This window comes from Haemaphysalis longicornis, unplaced genomic scaffold (assembly GCF_048455015.1).
Source record: "Haemaphysalis longicornis isolate Haplotype H1 unplaced genomic scaffold, Haemaphysalis longicornis Haplotype H1 scaffold_1, whole genome shotgun sequence".
Classification (NCBI taxonomy): Eukaryota; Metazoa; Arthropoda; class Arachnida; order Ixodida; family Ixodidae; genus Haemaphysalis; species Haemaphysalis longicornis.
In genome coordinates, this window is record NW_027526203.1 from 399,857,197 (window position 1) to 399,880,603 (window position 23,407).

Sequence of the window (23,407 nt, forward strand, 5' to 3'; positions counted from 1 at the left end):
GAAAGAATTTAGTACGCTGATTCAAGGGCTTGCGCCACGTGAGGAGCTCCCGCCTTCGTCATCTTCGGCGGGGCGGACCCGTGGCGCGCCCGTCGTCAATGTTTTTCTATTGAAATGTTACGCTTCTGCGATTCAGTGGTGGTCGGCTTCGCTTGACCATCATTTGATAACAGATTATTCTGCAGCGTTTCGTTTTGTCGTCAACTTTATTGTTTTTTTTTATATTTTCTGCTTCTGCGCTCTACAAAACTTCTAGCGCACGGTCTGCTTTGAGCAGACGACACGTGAACGCGGATGAAGTTCGACTGCAGCGCCGCTAGTTTTAGCGAGGGCCGCTGCAACCTGCGTTGTAGAGTGCATTGAGCAGCTGTGGCCTACTGTTTGCTCCGTGGACATAATGCTCGGTGTTTATAGAGGAGTGGTAGTGGCAGCAATGGCATGTAAAGTCGTAACGGTTTAAAATGTGGTTGCGATTGACTCTCGGACGGGCGTGACATACGCCGCACCCGCACAACCTCAAAATGCACGTGTGTGTCAGTAACAACGACATGTCATTTGCTGGGACGACGATGAACGTAGCGACAAGAGACGAAGTAGGTACCTTTACCGCCGAAGTTTAGCTGACATCAAACTGCTTCGCCAGCATTGCCAAGAATCAATTCGTGGGCCATCACCTAAATCGTGGGCATGTTTTCATCCAGTTCACTGTTGCCTGTGGCGTTGGGAGAAAGAGGGAGCCTCGGGAGTAGCACCGAGGGGGAGGGATGGAACATCGGAGGTTATCCGAGTAGGCGTTCATGACGAGAAGATGGGTGGGGTTGAACCATGCCGGGGAATAAATAGGGAGGACGGTTTATATGGTTTCATGCCATGTAATGTTCTGATAATGAGTTAACCGACGGTAGGGAATTAGATTCTTGCTTTCAGTAAAAGTGGTGAATGGCTCGTGTGGTGGTGTTCCGCATGATTGAGATCACCGTTTTCAAACGAAGGCGCATTAGCACTCTTGGTGTATATGCGCGAATGGGCTGATTCATGAATCGGGTGCTCATTAACGTACCATCGCGGTCATTGCCACTATTATTGCACCTCTCCCTACATACTCTAGTTCCCCGAAGTGTCACTTTTTTATAAGCCCTGAGCACAAAATTCGTGCTAATGTTAGCCTGTAAAGAATACAACGAGTAAGGAAAAGCTTGCCTGTGACGGTATAAATAGCGTGTGTGAGAAATTTCTGAGTTATGTTTGTCCCATAATACTCTTACAACTTGTGTGCAGTAGTGTTTGATGCAAGCGCATGGATTTCGAGCAGCTGCTCATACGCATTGTGACAGTGTATTCTGTGAACGCAATCCACGAAAGGCACATTGGCTACCGAAATGCATTTTATCCGGCCCTCAAGACGGCACCCTAAAATGTCGCGTGGTAGATAGAACCCACTTCAGTTGTATGGTTAAAATCGTGGCAACTTGAAATCCACTAGGTGGCATGCTCGACTGTTGTAATCTTTATTTTTATGACCATTCTGTGCTTCTGTGTGTCTTTACTTTATTGCCTCCCTGGTAGGTATGTACCACTTTAATAAGCTAGTCAAAGGCTATGCTCTGAGTTTTGCCTGTGCTTCTGAATTTTTGTTGCGTAGCGTTATTGCTTCTTACATACCTTGTGTGCAACATAAATGCGCTGTGTCTAAATGTACGGTCGGACATACCCCGATCCCAGAATATAAAGGTACGTAGGATGTAAGCCGATCCCAGAATCTAAAGGTACATTGGACGTACCCCAACCCCAGCGGCTAAAGATATGTCAGACGTACGTCGTTTCTAGTATCTAAAGGTAAGCCAGACAGACCCCCGATACCCAGACACCAAAGATACGTCGGACGTACGCTGACCCCAAAAATCTTGCTGTACGTCAGAAAAAAAGGTACGGCGGATGTAGCTGGTGAATGCCAGTACAGGCCCGCTGCACGCGCCTGCTGGTATATTCTGAGTCACAGGTACCAATTTTATATAGTCTTTCTTGGGCTCTTTGAATGCAAAAAAATTTTCGTCTGTCTGTCTGTCTGTCCCTTGATTCGGCCACCTGGTCAAATTAAAACAGATGCTGCACAATAGGTTTATATACCCACAGCCAAACGTAAATCATACTTGTCAAGATTGTTGAGCCAAAACAAAATATTACGTCATCATCACATCACGTCATCATATTACATCATCATCATAAATTTATTATCATCTAAGGTTCAAACTCGGGATGACTACTAATCTTGCGCAAACATTGTATCAACCCTTTGAGGGTCGATATTTGTTGAAAAAAACTTTCCGAGATGGTCAAATTACTTTACGGTGATAAACAAGCCAAGAGCAGTGCCAATATAGATAGAAATCAACTTCTGCCGCGCCTGTGAGGGAGTGCTGATAAAGATAAAAATCAAATTTTGCGCACCTCCGTTAACAATCACGTGGGAAACTGAAACCATGAAAGGGCATTGACACAGACCGCATGACGCGCTGAAGCTAGAGAGTTCTGTTTATCTACCCAAGAAGGTAGCGCAATCAAATTTCAAATGCTTCTTGTAAGCACTAAGAGGTGGCAGCACCTCCCAGTGAGCATGCATCGTCATTATGGCGTGGAATTTCAAATGGAGGGTTGAAACCGTACCTGTACGGCAAAGACCTTGCGGGGCAGAAAACCACTGCCGTATATACACGGCAACCCTCAAAGGGTTAACTAAGTGGACCAGAGGGCTGGTAGCTTTAAGAGCAAAGAGGCAATGAACCAACACTTGGAAGTGAAGGATAGGTTGTGAATTCCAGCGTAATGAAGCCCCTTTTGTGAATACAAATGTGTCAATGTTGGTTACAGGTGGAGCACAAGTGGAAAGATTTGTCAAGTGGTGCATCTGGTGTCCCGGCGAGCCGTTTCCACAGCTACCACGGGCGAAATCTTATCCTGTGCGACAACAACATGGTGGCGTACCGCAAAACGAGCTTTGCTCACGCCCTGGCCTTCTCGGAGCAGCCGCTGCTTCCGGGAGAGATCTTCCTTCTGGAGATAGCGCAGAACGAGCGGGGCTGGAGCGGCCACATGCGGCTGGGGCTGACGCAGCATGACCCTGGAGGCCGCTTTCCGCTGCCACAGTACGCTTTGCCCGATTTGGCCAATATGGGCCAGTCCTGGGTGTTTGCCATCCACAACTCGGAAGCGGACTCTGAGCACCCTGGTTCCTCACCGTACCAGCGGCTTGACACCTCGGCATCAGTGTTAGGCAGGTATCTGTGTTCCGGCATGCCAGCCCAGTAAGCCCATTGCACCACTGTTTTCACAACACCACTGCTGTCACAAAAGTCTGTTGAGGCTAGTAGTTCACAGTGGCCAGGTCCTGTCAAACCAGCTTTACGGAAAGGCCTGTGTTGAAGGAACAGAGGCACAGGATGTGGGTGAATCTTTTATGGCGGATGGAACAGCTATAATGATGGTGATGGTAGGAGGCAGCTGCAACTAGCCGCATCTGCCTTCATAATATTTTCTCAACATCTTCCCGGCCACACGGTACATGGTGAAAGATGCTGAACAGAACATGAAGAGTTAGGTTTCAGCGGCCATCACGCACGTGTCTTCTATGTAGCTAAGAAAAAAGCTTTTTTCTAAGGTCACGTAAGGGATCCGTTTTGGTAATAATCTATGTCATGTCCATGTAGCTGATCTGTGATAGTCCGTACTTCTCCTTCCACCAGTGCTTCTAGCACCTGTGGCACATGCGCTCTGTAGAAAGAGACCTACATAAGCGGCTCTTGTGGGCCACTGCTTGTCTTTGATGACGATCAGTTAATGTACCTGCAAGCTTCATGGGGCATGAGCTTCGGATCGGTTGTAGTCTTACAGGAATCCACGTAGTACCGGCTTGCTATTTTTATGTGAATAACAATCTTCTTTCGAGGGGCTTTTCCTTTTTTTCTCATCTTTCCAATAGGTCGGCACTCTGTCATGCGATTTTATGGAGCCTTGTTTAAGGTACTTGTACCTGCTGATTGTAGGGCTGCCTGGTTTCGCCATTTTCTCAGTCTTCATTTTGTCTTCGGTGTCTTCAAATCTTTGTTTTGCCTTCACCAACCCAATCACCTCCAAACCCGAGGTATTACAATGGCAACATGGATCTGAAGGCACCGTGCGTGAGGGTGGCGTTTGGCCGATCTGTCGAAGGTTTCTATAAGGGGCCCTGAAAGAGGTTTTACCAATACATGGGTGTTCTCATTTCGGCTAAATCAATATCCTAGTAAGCACCCCCTTCAAGAATTTTGTCAAAGCAACGAGTATTAGTGGATTCTACCTCGTTCTGTCCACCTCCTCGCATTGCACGAGCGTGGCTGCCCACGGTGCCTCGCTTCTCGGTTACGTCTGCAAAAACATCTGGTGGCGCGTGTCCGCTACTGCAATATTATGCCCCTCAGGACCGTTTTGGGATGGGGCCGTCTGACTTTCTGTGTTCCGTTTGGGCCGTTTCTTTTTTTTTTTTTTTTTTTATCATTTCACTTATGAATCCTGCACTCCGCTCACGATTGGGAAAACTTATGGAAGGAATGGGCAGGAATTTTACGCTTCCACACCCCGCTGAAAGATCGCACGAAAAGAAAATGACCCTGTCACCGCATGTTTGCGCGGCAACGACATATGGTACATGTGGGAGTCTAATATATGTGAGCGAATGACTAAAGAATCACCTCAGAATTTGTGAGAGTGAGCACGTACACGCATTCCAAACCAACATCGGTTTATATATTGTTTAATTGACCACTCGTTCACACCAATATTGAGCTTAGTTGTGTTGTGGTAACGCCATTCACGTGCGTACACAGGCAGTTGTAGTGTCCGTTATTTCGATTGGTTCTAGACATTTATAACTAACAAAAGCAACCGAAGGGTTGCACGCTACGGTGCAGGGACTTTTTTTAGAGTGCATCGGGAATTCCATTTCTCCCTCTCCCCCGTGCTCACTTTCTGGGAAACTTCTACGTGACCCTGTATTTATCAACTACTTGAGTACACCGCAAAGATATTATGAGTGATCTCGGAAGAGTAGTGTGAGTTTTGGGGCCGTGCGCACCTGCCTCTTTGTTCGACTGTGCCTATGATTACACAAAACAATTATTCCACCCTCGCTTTTTCCCTTGATGGCCTGGCACCCCTTTCCTCTCTATAAAGGCTGTTCGTTCATTTTTTTACGTACTCATTGTTGCCAGTTGCGATATGTGGAGGGTTTGGTTTCCGGCCGCGGCGGTCTTCCCTCCCCCCTCCTCAAGCCTACCTTGCGTCTTGTTGAAGTGGATGGGAGGAAACTGTTTATAGTATAAAGACGTACCAGTTTCGCAAAATACACACCAGTATTTCTTCCTTTGAAAGTGCAATTGCCTTTTTATATATACAATGAACCAATCATGCCTATGACTTAAACGATGCATTGTGGTTCCACAATTCAACCCAAAAGGTTTGTTTTGGATTCGCGAATATGATTCGCAAACCACCACTTAGAATGCAGAAAAAAAAAAAAAAAGCAACACCCTAACGGGATTTGAACCAGTGACTTTAATTGAGCAGGCGGGAAGCTTTAGTCCACTGCGCCACGAAAAAAAACTGCAGAATACATGGAAATAACCCAAATACTACAGTGAGACCCACCCCTTGTGTCACATCCATCTTTTTTACTAAGGATTCATGGCTGGTTAACTGAGCATTTCTTCAAAATAACCGTTGCGCAGTAAGGTTCCAAGAAGCCCCCACCATAGCTGATCTCCAGCAACAGCTCTGTTTCGGCTGCGACTGTGATTTAGCCCTGTTTGAATAGTCCTTGCTGTACTTTTGTTTTACTCTTTACACTGAAACCTTTGGTCGATACTGATTTCTTATTGCCTAATAAACCTTCTGCAACTCCTCTTCTGCTTTTAACTGAGCTATGTTTCAGTTTTAGTTTATTCTCATATTGTGAGCTTATATTTTCTACAAGCTTTGCTGGTCGCACACAAATATGCAGTTTGTAACTCCGTGAAAGTAATTGTTGCCAAAGTGAACGGCCGAAGCAGCGTAAGCCGAAATACGGATCGCATTAGCGCTAGTGTTTAGTTGTATGAACTACATGGACCTTACTATGTTTTTACACTCTAGGAACTAACAGAACAGAGCAGCATTCATTACGGCACGAATATTGTCAGGGCACAGCTGTTGTCGCTTCTTGATCGATTCCTGACGACCGTTTGGCCAATCGGTATTGTCGGCGTCTTCGCTCGGCGATCCCGTCACACCATGCGGTCTTTTGATTTGCCGGCGTGTTTGTGTCACCGTTGGTGTTGTGTGGCATGGCGGTCTGCCAACTCTGAAGTCGGTGTTGCCTTCGTGGTGTCGTCGTGTCGGCCTAGCCAACACGCTTTAATGAGAAGCGTGGCAATAGAGTAAAAAAGATAAATATGGATGAACACGATAGCGTTAAGCATTCTCTTGGAAGCGCTAATTAACCAAATGCGCCGCCACAGCCCGTCAACGCTGAGCAGACGATGCTTCTCTTCGCTGGAAGTGTGAAAAAAAAGCTGTCCAGTTGCAAGATTTCTACTTCGTGACGCACGTGGGAGAATCGATAACATGCATGCGGGAAGATGGCAAGCCCAAAAACACGCAGGAAAGGGTGGGAATGCGACAACAAACTTTGCAACGAAAGTCTGAGCTTTCCGCCGCTTGTAAAAATATATTTTGCACAGATGACATCGACCACCCAACCTAACGATTGCGCTAGTTCATTTAGTGAGCTCAAACGCCTTTCAAGGCCCATTTAAGGGGTGCTTAGTTCACCTTTGTTGGTGCTTGTTGGTCTTCATGAGGCTGTTCGTTGAGCACCGAACGTGCTTTTGGACCATGAAAACCATGCGAATCTGATGATTCTCAGGTAACTCCATGGCGTTGTTGTGGCTGCGAACACTCGTCATATGAATTGGAGGAAATCGAAGCATTTGACTGTTTTAAGTATCAAGTATCGTCAAAGCCATTGAGAAGTCGTCTGTCCGAGCAGCAGAAACAGCTACCTCCTCTTTGCAAATTAATGCATCCGTTCCTTCTCTGAAGGAAGCAGCTCGTTGGGTGACCTGGGACTCTTGATGAGCGTCTTTGAAAGGTGCCAGCAAATGACTGTTTCTGTTGTGAGGGTCACTGCTCTGCACTGCCGAGTTGTTTGTGTACGATATTAAATGTCATTTCTTGAATGCTTGTGCAGTTCTGGGAATAAGTGGTCCATTCTAAATTTGGTCAACAGGATTGAAGTTTCAAATTCAACTGAGTTTAGGGTTGCCACCTGCCCGGTTTTGACTGGCCCGACCGGTTTTTTTGACAGCGGGCCAGTTACCGGTCAGTTCTTAAAACCGGTTGTCATTGGTTGGTTTTTTGGCCATTGTGCAGAGATAATTTTTTTGCATTGTATAAGCGTCAATTAAGCAACTATGACGATAAATATGTGTCTATAAGCTGCACAAATATACGTATGCAGAGAAAATACGCGGGCGAGCACGCTCCCTGAGATGGGGGACCAAGGGGAGAAACAATACAACAAAATGCTGCCGAGGCGACCAGGTGGCATAGTATTGCGAGTATTGCATAATTACCTAGAACTTCGTTGATACGTTTAAAAAAGAAAGAAACGCGAGGGAGAAACGTACAATCCGGGAAACCGCACTGTCCAGTAAGAAACAACTATGGGGAATTTTTAGTGTCCACAATTGACAGCGTAGTAACCAGGAAATTGTATGAACCAAGAACGTATCAATGGGGTTCTACTGTATTGCATGTGTATGAATACCAAATACATTATGTCATATTCACTGCATATGTTTTAATGTTCGTTTGGTGGATTCAGATGAAAAAAAGATCTTTTAATGGACGAAGCATATGCGGTTACTTTTCAGCACAGTACATTTAGAGCAATAACCAAAATCTCAGCCACTTTCAGTACAAATGTTATGTTGACTTCTCTGTAGGAAAATGCGACAACACAACAAATTGCATTGCATGTCAAGAAAGCATGACATCTTTTTTTCGACACAAAATCAACTTTCTATATACCATGCTCTCCCCCCTCACCCCCCTTAAGGGGCCGTTTTTTTTTCCCCTCCGGGTAAAGGTGGCAATTCTATCTGCGCTTTCAAATTCTTCTGTTAAATGAGCTAAGTCAACAAGCTCTTCAGTCTCTTTGTCGAGCTTTGTCAGGATTTCAGGTTTTTCTATTAGGCTCTTTTTGAGGAAAATCAGCTTACCAATGGAGGGTGTCTCGGCATTCATCTCTGATTTAATGTCAGTTAGTGTGGGGGTGTCGTTCCAGACTAGGCTTCGCCGTTGGCTGAAGGCTTCCAAGTAAATTCAACGTCGTTAATTTTTGTCTGGGTCATCTAGAAGAGTCACGGCCAGCAGAAAGTCAAAGCCATTGTCATCTTGCGCTAGTTTCTGTGAGACATTCGCTAAGTATCGATAAGGTTGTTGGGGCGTTGGACGAGGTAGTTGTTTCGGTGAGCCATTGGGTCTTCTTCCCGTTAGCCTGTGGCCAATGGTCATTGTCGGCAGTCCACTTTCATCGCAGCTGTGTTACTCATGTCATCATTGTATGGCAGTCCACACTCAGTTCTTCAATGGTGTACTCCTTCGATCCTGGTCATGGCACCATTTTGTTGAAGATTGAAGAAGCAGAGGCGCGGATTTTGGGTGAATCTTTAATGGCGCAGTGTTATGCGAATTTTTTTGTTACTTTTTTGCTGAATAAAAGTGAATTGAAGTGAATTGAATTGAACAGCTATAATGGTGGTGATAGTAGGAGGCAGATGCAAATAGCCGCGTCTTCTTCCTTCGTAATATTTTCAACAGCCTGTTATCCTGTTGTATAATAGGCTGTTGAATTGGATACAGAGTGAGGGCCCATGAAAGCAAAATACAAGTTTGGTTCATTAAAAAGACTGCTTTGTCCCGATGGCAATGCTACCAATTTTATCGCAAACTTAAACAATTAATTGGGATATTTAAAAAAAAACCATCTGAAGCAGTGGAAACTGCCCAACAACTTTCGTGCAATTTCTCTATGACGTCACAGAATCTTGTTTGTGGGATTATCGGCCGTTTACCCATGCCACCACCAAGGAACACGACTAGGTAATTGGAATGGGGCCTCTAGTTCCGTTTGATCATATCATTTGAATAAGTATATTCAAGCAAAGCTTGTATTGGCTGACTTGCGCCACCGGCGGTGGCGTATGCCGAAACGTTTTGTGGCAAATCCAACTTTGTTCATGTGCTCTAATGACGACGACGATGCTGATGATGCCCTTGAAGTGTCTGGCACATGCCCGCTCGGGGGTATTGGCCAGGGAGCGTCGTCGCTCGCATCACGCCACATCACAGGTGTGGTCGCTTGCTCTCGTTGGGCGTTCACCTTCGAGCGTGACATGGGTAGGCTGCGCGTGGATTGCTTTACAGAAGAGCGGGCAGCCGTTGAAAAATGAAAGCATTCCTGATAGCAGCAGAAAAAGGATCAACTCTAACGCATACCAAACATTTGCGTTTGGGTAAAGCTCAGCAAAATGTAAGGCTTTTGTTTTGGTCAAGCAGTGGCTTTGCGTTTTTATTTCAGTCATTGCGTTTTGATTTTGGTAGAAATGTCTTCACCTTCGTTTTGCGGTCATTGCATTTGATTTTGGTCATTACTGAAGTCAAGCGTTGCGTGCACCCTTGTTTCCAGAGGAAAGGGGTTTGTTAATTTTTTTTTTTTTTTTAGTACTGGCCCATATTACGTCACTGAAAGTTTATGAAAATTTATGAAAATTTATCATATTTATGAAAATATGAAAGTTTATTCTTTGTGTTTTTTTTGTTGTTTTTTCGACTAAAAACACATCTTTCGTGACTGCAATGGATCTGAGTTACCGAAGGCTAATTCTTTCAAACGGAAAAAAGTTGTCTGTTATCTTCATGGTCCCTTAGATGCCTAGATTATTTGTTTGACGTTTGGGATAAAATTGCTGTCACTCACGGACAAGGCAGTTTTCTGAGCCAAACATATTTTTTCTTCAGACTCCTTTAAGAAGTGCTTAGGTGTCCTCGGACTTTTTAAAACCATTTATTCTGGCATCATTGTGCTAAAAATTGACTTAATTCGGTGAAGGTGCTTAGTGGTCTTTGGTATTAGTTTAGTTTCATCGTGCAGTGTACTAGTAACAGCTGATAATGAATGATGGGTTTCATCAAAAAATTTTTTGTTGCACTGGAAAGGGAGTAACTGCTGCTTGTTGTCCTCTTTTTCTCCCCTTCCCCACCCCGACCCAAATATTTTTGAGTGGTCGGCTCTCACTGCTGCTGTGTAGGGAGTTTTGTTCCCTATAAATGATGTGATTTGGAATGGCCCCTGCAGGCACTGGTGAACACATCTACACGAGCCGTGGGGTTGTCCCTAGAAGCATGCTGCTGCCCAACAAGCGGCCTAGATCAGGAAGCTCAGGGGCATCAACAGAAGGCGAGGGCAGCACCACTGACTTCACTGGAGATGGGGCCGCTTTCAGCACGAGCCCTGGCTGCTCTGGCAAGTACGTTCAGGCTTCCTTAATTGCTCAGCACAAAATAATTGCCCTTACATTGCCTAGAATACTTTTTCAGATTAATTTATCAGTCCAAATACTGAATTACTGAACAGGATTACGAAAAAATTGCGAGGGACACCTTAGTCTACTCACATGTGAGAATGCGAAACCATAGGTGGGCTACGCGGTGTTTGCGAGATTCGTGCGCAGTTTGACCACGCATATTCAGGTCATATTACTGATATGATGAAGTTTCATTATTGTTTAGGCAATGCACTCTTTGAAGTCCAGCAGAAAATCATTGCTGGCCTACCATCTGGCCCGCGCATACCTGCATCCCCCTCCCCTGTTGCACCGCCAACAGTACAGCTGGCTGGAGGTACCAGGCGAGTTGCAGCCAATGGGGGTGTCGGGCTGGTGCAGACTTGCGTTTGCAGCCAATGAAGACATCAGGCTATTCGCCCCGAGCGCGAACACAGTCGGCCCCTGGCGGCGCCTAGTGTGGATGGCGCTCTCGGGTCGTCTGCTGGGCGCGGCGCAAGACGCGTGCTGCACACGACAAAACAAGCGACATGTGTACTCGTTTGACAGTAAGCGATGACATAGTTAGCTCTGCTTGCGCATTTCCTCTAGAAACGCAATAATCAGTGGCTGTTGCGGGTTAATGCGCTGGTTTAATTCCACGAAACATCTTCGCCGTGGTAACCGCCTGAGTATGAAACGTGTTATAAACATTGCTTCCACACATTGCACTGTTTTTATTGTTGAGTGCAGCCGTCTGCCGTTTCAGGAACGTCGTAGGGTGCTTTTTGGAGGTGGCGTGGTGATTATTTAAAGGATAAAAGTTTAGTACGCGAAACGGGTAAGAGGCGACAAGACCTGTGCATACCCGCTCATTTGCCACACCCTTCTAACATTACCTTGTTTCCTTATAAAAAGAAGAAACAAACAAAAACAGTTACACTGTCCACGACCCGTGCGCTATCACCCATACATTACCGGGGACGTATTTTACACCCGCAAGCGCCTGTGTGATCGTGTTCTTCCCGTACCTTTTCCAAAATAGATACCATTTTTTGGCAGTCGTTGTTTCTACTGAGTTGCTAATTTTACGTATTATTTAAAATACGTTTCTATAGATGCGCAACAGTATTTAGGGGGATTTCTCGGTAAAAGTAAGCAGTTGTGAGTTTGCGTCTGTCATGTGGCATTTCGTGTGTCATTTTCATATATAACATTTTCAAATCCCGACATGAATCACCTTATCCAGAAATGTGTCTCACTCAGCAGAACCAAATGCCTAATATGGTCAGAAAGAGGAAAAATCTCGTAATTTAATGCACGTTGTTGCCCACATGTGTGAGGGGTGTGTGGCATGGCTCGCTGTTTTATTTTTAATTTTTTCCCACAATGCTTGCTTTCAATACAATTTTGGAAAAGGCGAGTCACAATTCCTGGACAATCTCTGACCAAAGGGGGTTAATCAGTTTTGGGAATACGTGCTGAAGTAATGCTTTTTCACCGCTACAGAACACGACGCCTAGCGTACTTTCGATTGTAAGTAATACTGATAACCAGCGTTTGGCTTTTCGCGTTACATGCGTTCTCTTCTCGCTGCTCTTGCAACGTTGGCAGACCCCCCCCCCTCCCGAAAAAAAAAAACGAAATACTTTATTCTTGCATCTTTTTAACCAATCCTCAAGAATTAAATGCCAAGACAAAGGCGATGTTCAGTTTACAAAACAAAGTAGTTACCGGGAACCCGTTGCGCTGATTCGCAACGAGAAATAAAAAGGAAACGTTTTACTACATCTGCAACAGTGCAACTTCATTTGCCATCTTTAGGGTTCATAAGCGACCATATACGCAAGAATGCAAACACATCTCGCTGTTCCAGGCGCCTGTTAGATTTTAAAAGGAACGCAAATGGTCAACAGAGCAGCCGTAACAGAAACTTTGGGCTCACTGTGAAGTCCCAGAAGCTTGGTTTGCACACTGTAAACCTGCTTGTCACTTTGCGAAAACCTAGCTAAACATGAGATTTTGCTTGTACTGCGTGCGTTGACAATTCAATTCGCAAGTTCACTTGCGACGAAAGCCGTAAATAAGTGTTCCGTCACCGTTATTCATCAAACCTTCCTTCAGAGTCGCTAAAATTTCATTTAAAAGACCCGTTAGAGCGGTTACATTTATATCTCTGCGCTGATCAAAATTCAGTAATTTTATGTTGCCTTTCGAACACACAAAAAATATCGTAAGCTCTTAGAAAGAATGTCGGGGCAGGTAGGTGGTGTTACCATTTCAGGGCATCCCACAAATGCAAGAATGCGTCATGCTACCAGTGAAAGCGATTGATATTGCCGTTGTAAACTGAATTTCAGAGATCGAGGCTTGATGATTTGTTTCTGCTTATGCTTTTATAGAAGGCTCAAAGCCATAGTGTGGAAAGATCGAGCTTGCTACGAGCCACGGCGTAGAAGTTCATTGTCACTATTATGGACATTCTGAGATTCCCGATGGGTCGTCGCTTTTTTGGCGTAGTAATGAAAACTTAGTGCTGCTTCCATGCTATAAATTGAACGTTTAGAACCGAACTACAGTATACCACTCTTGTTTGCGCCTTTCATGCGCACAGACGGCGGGAAAAAGGCAAGAAGCGCGCCCACAGTGTACATTCTTACGAGCCGCTCAGCGGAGTATCCACACTAGCAGCGCGACGCTATCGCCACCTACATGTCGATCTCGCGGCGAATAGCACATGTCCACATTCATCGCCATTGCTGTGCAGCCACATGATGTGCTGCAGCTATTGGGGATGTCGGGCCAGTGCATACTTGCATTCACAGCCGTTTGTATTCTTTGTTAAAAGTTTTTTATTTATTGTGGCATTTCAACAAACGTGCATCAATTATGACAGTATTTTGTGTCTGCAGATGCTGAAACCGACAAGATAAACATGAGAACCTCTGAGTTATTTCTTTTCACCAAATTTTCTTACGAAGTAGTCACCCAAATGGCATCATTCTGCTGGCTGAAAACAAAGAATCTCACGGAAATTCTGCACATTTGAATCAAGGTATTAGACTGGGCTACATAGGCCTTCTGTGGATGGCTATGATGCTGCAGGCAAAGTTGTGTTGCATTGTGAGATAATTTTGTTTTTATGCCACCCGTTCAAGACGCCTTGATTATAGAATCGCTAGCCTCTGTCACTTTTCTTGTGGTGTGTTGCTATATGCAGTCATTTAACGCTCACTTTAAGCTTTCGTGCAGAGTGTATGTTGGTCTTCAAAACAGTCTTAAAACATGGCTAAGGCAGAGGATGTGAGCATGGACGGAAGGTTTTCATTTTCTCAGGGGGAGGGAATGAGTTTCCCGAACCAGTCCCATAGATATATATATATATATATATATATATATATATATATATATGGGATATATATATATATATATATATATATATATATATAAATAAAAATCTAGAGAAAGATAAACTCACAAAGCGCGCAGAAATAGTGTAAGTAAAGAGTCGGATACACAGCAAGAACAACAAACAATGTTTACTTACGTAGCGGCAACGGGACTTGCCTTCATCAGAGTAAAGTTACAAACTTTATTCTGATGAAGGCAAGTCCCGTTGCCGCTACGTAAGTAAACATTGTTTGTTATTGTTCTTGCTGTGTATCCGACTCTTTACTTACACTATATATATATATATATATATATATATATATATATATATATATATATTAGATTGGAGTCACCATGAAAAAAAAAATATATTACAAGTGGAGTACAAGGTTTGAATACGGAGTATATAAAGGGTTCGTAGGGAGCGCTGCGAGCGCATGGAAGCATGTTTTCGAAAGGTACAGCAAAAAAAGGGGAAAGCAATGAAAGAGAGTGCAGGATTGGGCAGGTTGGTAATCCATCTCAATACCACAGTGCAGCAAAAAACACAGACCAATGGCAAGGCACGCAGAAAGTTTCAAGTACGAGCTTGTCCCGTGTGCCCCACCTTCAGCCCCACCTACAGCGCGGCGAGGGATGAGGGCTGAAGGTTACCTACTTGCAACTGTGTGCAAGCGTACGCACACATGCACACGGACAGACAGGCAGAGTCTAATGTGGCTGTTTTCCTATGGTCAGGATTTGAAGAAATAAATAGAAAGTATGAATTAAATGCCGTGCACGCCCGCGCCGACATTCATGCAGTAAGATTTTAGTTACAGTAAAATTTTAAATGAGAAGGTAGAGGCAACTGAAAAGAAACCTTAAATGATGTGGGTAACAGAACTCTGCTAATGACACTTTTGGGAGTAAGGTGGGGGGGTTGGTGGCAGGCATCAGCATTGCTCTGCCCCCTTTTCCCCCCATCCTGGAAAGCACCGGAGCGGGCTCAGGCCCCAGAGCCCCTGCGTAGTTGGCACCTATGGATGTGAGGCAACAGAAGACATGGATCAACAAGTAAGCTTTCTTCCCACACCTATGTGGGGTGTGTAAACACTGCACGTTGGCGCGCTCGATTGTGCCACAGTTATGCAGCCACAATAAGCAGTGATATTGTTTCATCGCTGTTGCCAGGGCATCTTTCTTTAGCCCCATCGTGCAGTGTTGAGCCCACCTGATATTGAGTGGCTTGTGCTGTGCTGTCGTGGCTGCTGCAGGTCCAGCATTCTTCCCACGGATGTGGGCAGCCGCATTGGTGTCATGTATGTGACCAGGGGCCAGTCAGCCGAAATGCACTTCATCATCAACGGGGAGGACCAGCTGTATGCTACAGACATTCCTCACCGAGACGGCCCCCTCTATGCTGTCGTCGACGTCTATGGCACCACCAAGCACGTTCGCATTGTGCAGCTTTACGGAGGTGAGTGCCCTTTGCAGTCGGCACCTACTACTCCTGCTGCAGGCCAGAGACTGCCGCCAAGCTGTCTGGGACATTTGAGGGGTTGATGCAAGCACAGCCAAATCCGGCTAAGACATTTTCATTTTCCAAGTGGTTGCATATTGGAAGGTAGTCCCGCTAAAACTGTAGAACCAAAAGCACTTTTGGCTTGAACGCTTTCTGCCTGGAATCTCCTGGAAAACATATCAGTGGGGTCTAAACTATAGGCACTGCTGACACAACTTCATCAGGTAAACAGTCATCCAACCCTTTTGTTTTCCTGGATGGCAACCAGGACCCGTTTGCCCGTACGCATAAGTTCCCGCTTACAATAAGATATCGACCGCCGACTACACTAAGTCGAAGTCGGCCACGGCAAATAAGTGTGCCGCAAAAGCCGACAGAAAAGCCAATTTATCTGTGTGCTTGTTTTGGTGTCGGGCAGACAACTTATTTCTTAGGGAGCGCTTAGAGGGACACTGAAGTGATTTGTAAGCATTTCGGGAGTACTGGCAGAAATTGTAGTCTGGAGTCTCTAGGTCTTGTTTCGACCACTCACTGTGTTTACGCGACTTTATTCAGTAGAAAAATCAATTTGAAAATGCTGTCCTCCTATTCGCATCCTCCTTGCCGATTACCTATGATGATTCGTATGACATCAAAACAAGATGGCTCGAGCTTGACTGCACTACTGCACTTTTCGCTGACCCTCCGACAGAATCAGTCATTACAGACAAGCATTGTAGCGCCTGGATAGAAAGCTGGCGCAGACTAAAAGCTTGCCGGCCACAGTGGTGGCATCTTTGCAGAGTGCCTGCCGAGACGCCATTCTTCAGCACATTTCAAGCTGCGCTGTGCGGACTTTACCGCTTCCGCGGAAACTCAAAGAGTACTTGTGCTACCACTCATCCCGGCCACAGTGAGCAGCAGTAAACTTTGCCCTGGCCGCTGCTGAAGCCCACCACGGCTGCTGCTCCCGGGGAAAGAGGAGGAGGAGAAGGAGGGAAAGAGCGCTGTGACTTCTTCTCTGGAACATCCCCTCCAGCAAGTGGCCATTGTTCTCGATAAGAGTGTGCCTATGCAATTCTTGTCCTGAGGGCTTTCTTTCTGAGTGCCATGCAATCGGATCTCTGCTGTTTTTGTGCTTTCTTTTTAAGATTGAACTGCTCCATTAGTGTTCACATGCATGTGTTATTTATCTCACGAGTGAGTAAAAACTTGTGGTGGTCTGTAACTTTTGTTTGCGTGTGATAGTTTCTGTGATGGTTTGAGCTGTGTTAGTCACTGTGTGTTATCACAGCAGTTGTTAAGAGCCCAGAAAGGGATGCCATAATGAAGGAAGGGACCCATCTGTGGTGCAATGCCGGTGAGTCGGACACCTGGCACGCATGTGTCAGTGCCCACAAGTCAAGAGAATACCCTACAGTATATTTAATGAGCCTTCGGTATTTTCGTATACACTCTGTTACCTGATAGCTTAGCACTTGGTTGCTGAGCTGCTATGTTATGGGGTCTCTCCACTGTAAACCCTTGTAGGGCCATTGTGAATAAATACTGTCCTCCAGCCACGTAAGCGCTGAACACACTTAGTAGTAGGTGCCTCTGAGATAACAGTAAAGTTTAACCGAGGACCATGTTAAGCTGGTGTTTTCGTACTACTTAGTCCCTATCACCTGTGGGCACGGAAACTTTTGTGCCATTAAATTTGGTGGCCGAGCTTAATGGTGTACTAGCATTGAAACAAATTTTAGAATGTACCGTTGTGATATTGTTGAACCGTATTATTGTGATTATGAGGTCGTCGTACTTTGAAAGGGGCACTTGCAGAATAAGATGTTTGTTGTTCACCAGGGTTCTGCACTTGCTGGTTGCTGTTAATCTGTGTTACATGCATGTTGGAAGTCTTTTCTTCTCTTTTTTTTTGTTTGTCCGGGAGTGCAGGTGCATGGGGCCTTCCAGTGAATGCCCACTAGCCCTTAAAGAAGTTGCCGGAAGCTATTCTCACGTTCAGAACTCATGTGTGCTGTGAAATGTTTGTTGTTCAAGCCACAGAAACTCTTCAGGCTATGTTGGTTGTTTAGGCCGTGGTCTATGTCGGCCGCTGTGTTATATGTCTGCAGTGTTTTGCTTCTGGTCTTGGAATTAAATTTTTACAACTAGAAATTGCAGCACACCTTGCTGTATTCTGTTTAACTGCCTTCCGAGAGGTGCCAAGATAAAGTAGCATTTCTCAAAGCGCCTGATTGATCATCCTAACATGTGATAGCTCTGTGTGCCACAGCATGGCTGTGGTAAGTGTAGGCCCGTTGATGTTGATCTGCCTTCACTTTGTGCAAAAAAGTGCAGGTTGTTATGGTGGCTGTTGGTGGCTGGCAAATGGACAGTAAAGTATGAAAGCGATTTGGCGTATATCTTTAGATAATAGTGTCGTAAATACATATATATCAGGTGCAGCAGCAGCAGCAGCAGTAGCTTGTTCACACACAAAATGCCAAAACTGTGAAAACAGGTATCACCGCCTCGTACACTTTCCACACTACATTTTGTGACATCACGAATCTTGAGTTCGTGCCATCCGTGCCACGAATGGTGTGGCACGGGATTGGTGGAGCTTGCGTAAGTGCTCATCTGAAGCAAACACTGTATAAATATAAAATAAATATACGTGTGTTTTTTGCTCGTCATGCAATTTTTAAAAGGCACAAACTTCAGCTGTCAAACATAGGATGCTTCAGTACTGCAGGCGGTAGGCTTTGTTTCAGTTTTGATTTTGTCGGAATATTTTGCTGTGCATAAAGGCGCAGTCAAAAGGTGCTTGTGGGTGAAGACAAGAGCCTGTCATACCTGCTTACCACTAGCGTATATATATGCGACAGCCAGTGGCAAAATCGGATTATTAACTGCATTGGGGAGTTGAGCGTGTATTTCCTACACTTGCTCCCAGGCGGCAGTACCTCCCAGGAAAGCTTTGCCAGGAGTAACGTAGTGGGGCAGGGCTTGATGGCCAACTTTGTCTGTGTGCTGTCATACCAGGATGGCATCAAACAAGCCCTTTCTGACTGGCGTCCAATCTTTACGACAAAGGTGAAAGCCAGTGAGAACAGGCACTCAGGAGAAAGGGAACGTTGAGTGAAATTGAGGATAGGGCCCTGGCTTGCTCTGGGCACCTTAGCTCTTTAACATTACGAAAAAAAGGAAAGGGAAACGGGTGAGAGAAATTCCAGCTTTGATTTATTTCTCAGCAAACAAGGCGTTGTAGGCCTTCAAATTAAAGCTGAGATGGGTACGAAACGTGTGGTCTTTCAGTTAAAACGAAGAGTTATTCAGCCTTTTAGTGTCCATTTAATGCCTGTCAATTTCTAACGTATTCATTAAATCTAAGGTAAACCAAGGTAAACGGGTTGAAGGCTTGTGAATTTGGCTATTGTTGTAGATGATGTGTCTTAGCTTCAGAACAAAGTGGTGTTTACGTGCCATAATGAAGCTACTGTCTTTGTTGGAAAATGTTCCCGTGATACTAGAAAATTGTTCCTGCGCTGTCTTGCGTCCCTTCAGTTCTTCGTCTAAAGTGTTCGCTGAGTAATGCCACCTCAACAAAGTACTTCAGCTTTCCTTTACTTCTTATAAGCTAATACATGATTTTACTGTTAGCTTTGAGGTGTCTGTGTCTCTCAAAACTTATTAATAAGCGCAACAGCAAAGTTTGCATCATGAGCATTTACACCAGGCAGCCATGATAGAACATTGCTGCACTCCCGAATCACGGGACAGGTGTACAATGTGTAAACACGCTATGTTCAAACATTATCGGTGATCGTACAACCTTGGATCGTGTTGAGAATTTTTTCCTGGGGAAATGCCTGCAGGCTGTGTAATATTAGGGAATGGGGGAGAACATTGCAACAGTTTTGTGGCTGCACTTTGGGCCAATTCTTCTTTTCTTCCAATTCTTTTTCCGTGCCCCCCGCCCCCCTCCTTAAAATAAAAATTACCTGAGCAACAACACCCGCTCCAGCAATGCTATGGCAGATTTGCACCCAATCAAAAATAAATGAACAGGGGTTATAACCCAAACATACTTTTTGCAGAAGAAGCAAATTTGTAGAATGCAAAATTAAACTTTGGGCCCGTGTTACTTGCCGCAATTTTTCGTATAAAAAGGGAAGTTTGTGCTGCTGAGCACGAGGACGTGGGTTTGATTCCCAGCCGCAGCGGCCGCTTTTTCTGATGGAGGCAAAAGGCAAAAATGCCCGGGTGTACGAGATTTTGGCGCTTGTTAAAGATCCCCAGGTGGTCAAAATTAATCCGTAATCCGGAGCCCTCCACTACGGCGCGCCTCATCGCCTGCATTGCGTCGGCGCGTTAAACCCTACAATCAATCAATCAATAGAAAGGGAAGGTCCAACTGTTAAAAAAATAGGCAGTTTATGGCATGCAAATTAATGAGTTATAGTGCTGCCCTTTGTTTAAAAAAATAATAGTAACTGAATGTTCTGAAAGTAACTGAAAGTAACTGAATAATTAAACCGATATTGCAAAACATAAATGGGTCTTTTAATTTTAGATATGTGTTTTAGGTAGATGTGTGCGAATATTCAAATCTCTGAATGCTTTGCAAATAGTGTTTGCAATTGGATTTGATTTGTGGTGCAGTTTGACCGTTTGAAGTGTTCTAATATTCGAAATTTACGAATAATGGAGCATGTTAAGTTGGCTTTGTTGCACGACATGCAAGCTTTCAAGATTCACTGCACATGTTTTTTTGTGGGTTGGTTTTTCTGCACGACACCGAAGATGTGCAAAAGAGCCTAACACGTTTAAGCCCTGCGAGACAGAAGTGCATGCTAACTCTTACGTATGTTAGCTGAAGTGGAATTGTAAACAAAAAAGAAGTTTTCTGTCAAGGCTTAGAATCAGGGACAGCTGGGCGAGTTGGAAAGAATTCATTATGTGCCCTCTCTTGAATTCTCATCTGTGCCCTCTCATGAATTCGTCGCTTTGCGCAGTCAAATTTTACATAAGGAGTCAAGATTGTATTACTTTCTGGCAATGCATGATAGTTATACCAGTGACTAGCATGCCTAGCTATCTAGGACAGGCCTTTTTGCAGTGACTGGAGGGTCTGCAGCCAGTCAGATATACTCTCTGTATTCACAGCCTGCATTTCTTCATAACAATGTATGCCAAGTTTTTGTTCCACTATTCACTATTCTCATTTTTTTTTTCATGTTCTTATCAATCTAGCTTAGTACATGCGCACTCAGATGTGTTAAGTCTATGCTTTTTTTTTTGTAGCTTTGTTTCGGAATCTCCGTACACACTAAAGCAAAGATATTTGTATTAGAACTATTATTGTTTGTATTAGAAACTATTAGATTTGATTCGTACGTAGTTTTTACTGTTTGTATTCGATTCACAATCCTAGATTTGATATTCGCACACCTTAGCTTTTGGCTTATGCCATCCAATTCTTGACATTACTCGTTAATTTTGAATGCAAGTTAGCCCTCCTTGAATTTAAAATTTTACCTTTTCAGTTGAGGTATTTTTTAGGTGTGTACCTGCAAATTGTACTGATTCATTCTACTTGGGTACTCTTAAAGGGACCGTGCACCACTTCTGATTATTAATCTTACAGGGACTGTGCAGCACTGCCAATGAGTGCTTTCACTCTTTCCTTTGTGCCTGGAAGCAGCTCTTGAGTGCATTTATTGCTGCAACTGAACGAAAGCCAGCCGATTGCTGCGATGTAGCTTAAGTGACTTCACAAGCTTTCAGGCATGTTTTTTTTAAGTTATCTAATGGCCATAGAGCAGTAATATTTGGCTGAGGTGTTTTATGACCCCCTATTTGAAATACTGGATGCACTTGTTGACTGCATTTTGAAGGCATTTCAGATTATGAAAAAGTATGTGCATGCGCTTGAGGCTTCACATCACACAGGGTCTTTGCAGTAGCATTGTTTCTAGTAGCCAAGGCTGCAACAAAAAACTTAATTTATGATGTTTTTATTTGTTATATGTAGTTGGATTCAGCTGACTGAATTTAAGCGCCTACCATTTGTGCATTTTATTTTCATAGGGTAGTTTTGGTAGCAAACGTTAATCTTTGCCTCCCCTCACTTTATAACGAACGGGACAATTTCATGAAAGGTGAGTGCTCCACGTAATGCCAGTTGCTGCTAAAGGCAGACTTGTTATGTGCAGTCAGGTTTCTTTATTGCTGAAAGCAGCACTTGTCCCCCATGAGTGAAGGGTCATGATCCAGTGCCTAAGTTCACTCAGCGGGATCAAAAGACACTGCCCCTTATCACGAGCAGGATTGTTTGAAGTGCGGGGTGAAGTTCCACTCCTCACGTTGCCGGTGGGTGTCAATGAAATGTCCCTCCCCGGCTTGTTCCTCATTGACAGCTCATGTGATGTTTCCAGCATGGTGCACCCATTTTGCTGGGAAATTTGCAAAAGCTTTTCTTCTTCTTTTTTGCTATTTTGGAACAAGTCAAGATGCACTTACGACGTACGTCAACTTTATTTACAGCAACATCAAATTTGTATGTAGCCAGAAGTATATGTGCATGTAGTACTGTTGGACACATCCATTGTTGGAACCACTGTATTGCATGTGCTGTATTGCGTGTGCATTTTGTGTTCGCATATTAGGATGTCTACATTGCGAACTCAAAATGCACATGCAATACAGCACATGCACATCCTAGACAACCGTGTCCGTGGTTGTCTAGGATGTCTAGATTGAGATTAAAGAAAATGATATCAAAATGTCCTTCATTTTTGTCCTTGCTGTGCCATGTGTTACAACTGTTCTCTTCTGACCTTTCTGGATCAACGTATTTTATGCAAAATGTTTGTTGGCAAAACTGTCGATACTGAACCCCGAGTTTAGAGTGCAGTGAACAGATATTTTTTTCTCCATCCTGATCTAATGAGGCAGGAAAAAGGCACAGCAAAGTTAAGGTGCCGGTAATGTGGTATAGAAAACACACCATTATGCAGTGTGGACTTGAATATTTGCTGAGTCTCTGGTTTTTTTTGCCAAGCTTATAGCAACACTGAAGCAAGTTACCAACGTTGTATATAATACTTCATCAGTTTGACATGTACTAAAATGTATAGGCTGTCTTGTTAACCTGTTTTTAAACCAAAATTTATGCAAATTTTATTCATGTGAAAAGTGCATACAAAAGTGTTGCTTCCCTTGAGCACCAGGCAGCTCATTAATTTGTGACATTGAGTACGCTGGCATGTCAGCAGGGCAGAATTCAACTGATTGCAATAGTGTTTAAGCCGTTATGTGAATTCTGTGTAAACAAAACCAGGAGCCAGTGTAAACCATAACAAATGGTGAAAAGCGAAATTTTGACTACTATGTCAAATTACACTGCAAACCAGTGTTACATCACTGTAGTTGGGCACCTTGTGTTCTTTTTTCAGGGAAGAGGGCTTTGCAAATGAACCAAGTCTCTAAACTCCCACTAAACGAATGAATCATTCTGTGAGTGCGAACGACACAATGCAGCCACAAATAGGTTCAACAAATTCACTTCAGCAGCCTACTGGGCTGATTTTCTAGTGCAATAGCTGTGTAAAACCTGCATGTGTGGCAACCAAACTGCGCTATGGTTTGTTGATCTGTTAGTGGTGAGGATAACGTAAGCATTTTCCTCACAGAAAGCTCTGAGAAATAAAAATAAAACCTCCAGACATTGTTTTTGGTCACCTGTGTTGTGTGGTTTTTCATTCATTGGCTGTCGCATTTCTCTTGTGTGACAAAGTTTTTATTTAACGAGGTTCTGCAGCTGATTTGTAAAAATTTAAATGTTGGCAAGACGGCGGGAAGTGGTCTAATTATGCCTTTCCATCATATGAAGCATGTGTGTGTTTGTGTGTGTGCATGTGTGTACATGTGC

At 44.3% G+C, this 23,407-nt stretch overlaps 1 protein-coding gene across 1 annotated transcript; it reads left to right on the top strand.

The window, feature by feature from the left end:
* Positions 1-338: 338 nt before the first annotated feature.
* Positions 339-23,216, top strand: LOC144155396 (neuralized-like protein 2). The gene is made up of 5 exons (XM_077686791.1): positions 339-593; positions 2,869-3,271; positions 10,430-10,601; positions 15,263-15,465; positions 16,276-23,216. Exons 1-5 carry the CDS (start codon positions 522-524, stop codon positions 16,404-16,406), a joined length of 981 nt encoding a protein of 326 aa, XP_077542917.1. The 5' UTR covers positions 339-521; the 3' UTR covers positions 16,407-23,216.
* Positions 23,217-23,407: the final 191 nt, after the last annotated feature.

Bases quoted from the DNA above. Each gene is read 5' to 3' on its own strand.
- LOC144155396 (XM_077686791.1), top strand. From the start codon at position 522: ATGCACGTGTGTGTCAGTAACAACGACATGTCATTTGCTGGGACGACG. The intron at 10,602-15,262 runs GTACGTTCAGGC...TGGCTGCTGCAG, and splicing joins AGCCCTGGCTGCTCTGGCAA to GTCCAGCATTCTTCCCACGG. The intron at 15,466-16,275 runs GTGAGTGCCCTT...TGCCGGCCACAG, and splicing joins CATTGTGCAGCTTTACGGAG to TGGTGGCATCTTTGCAGAGT.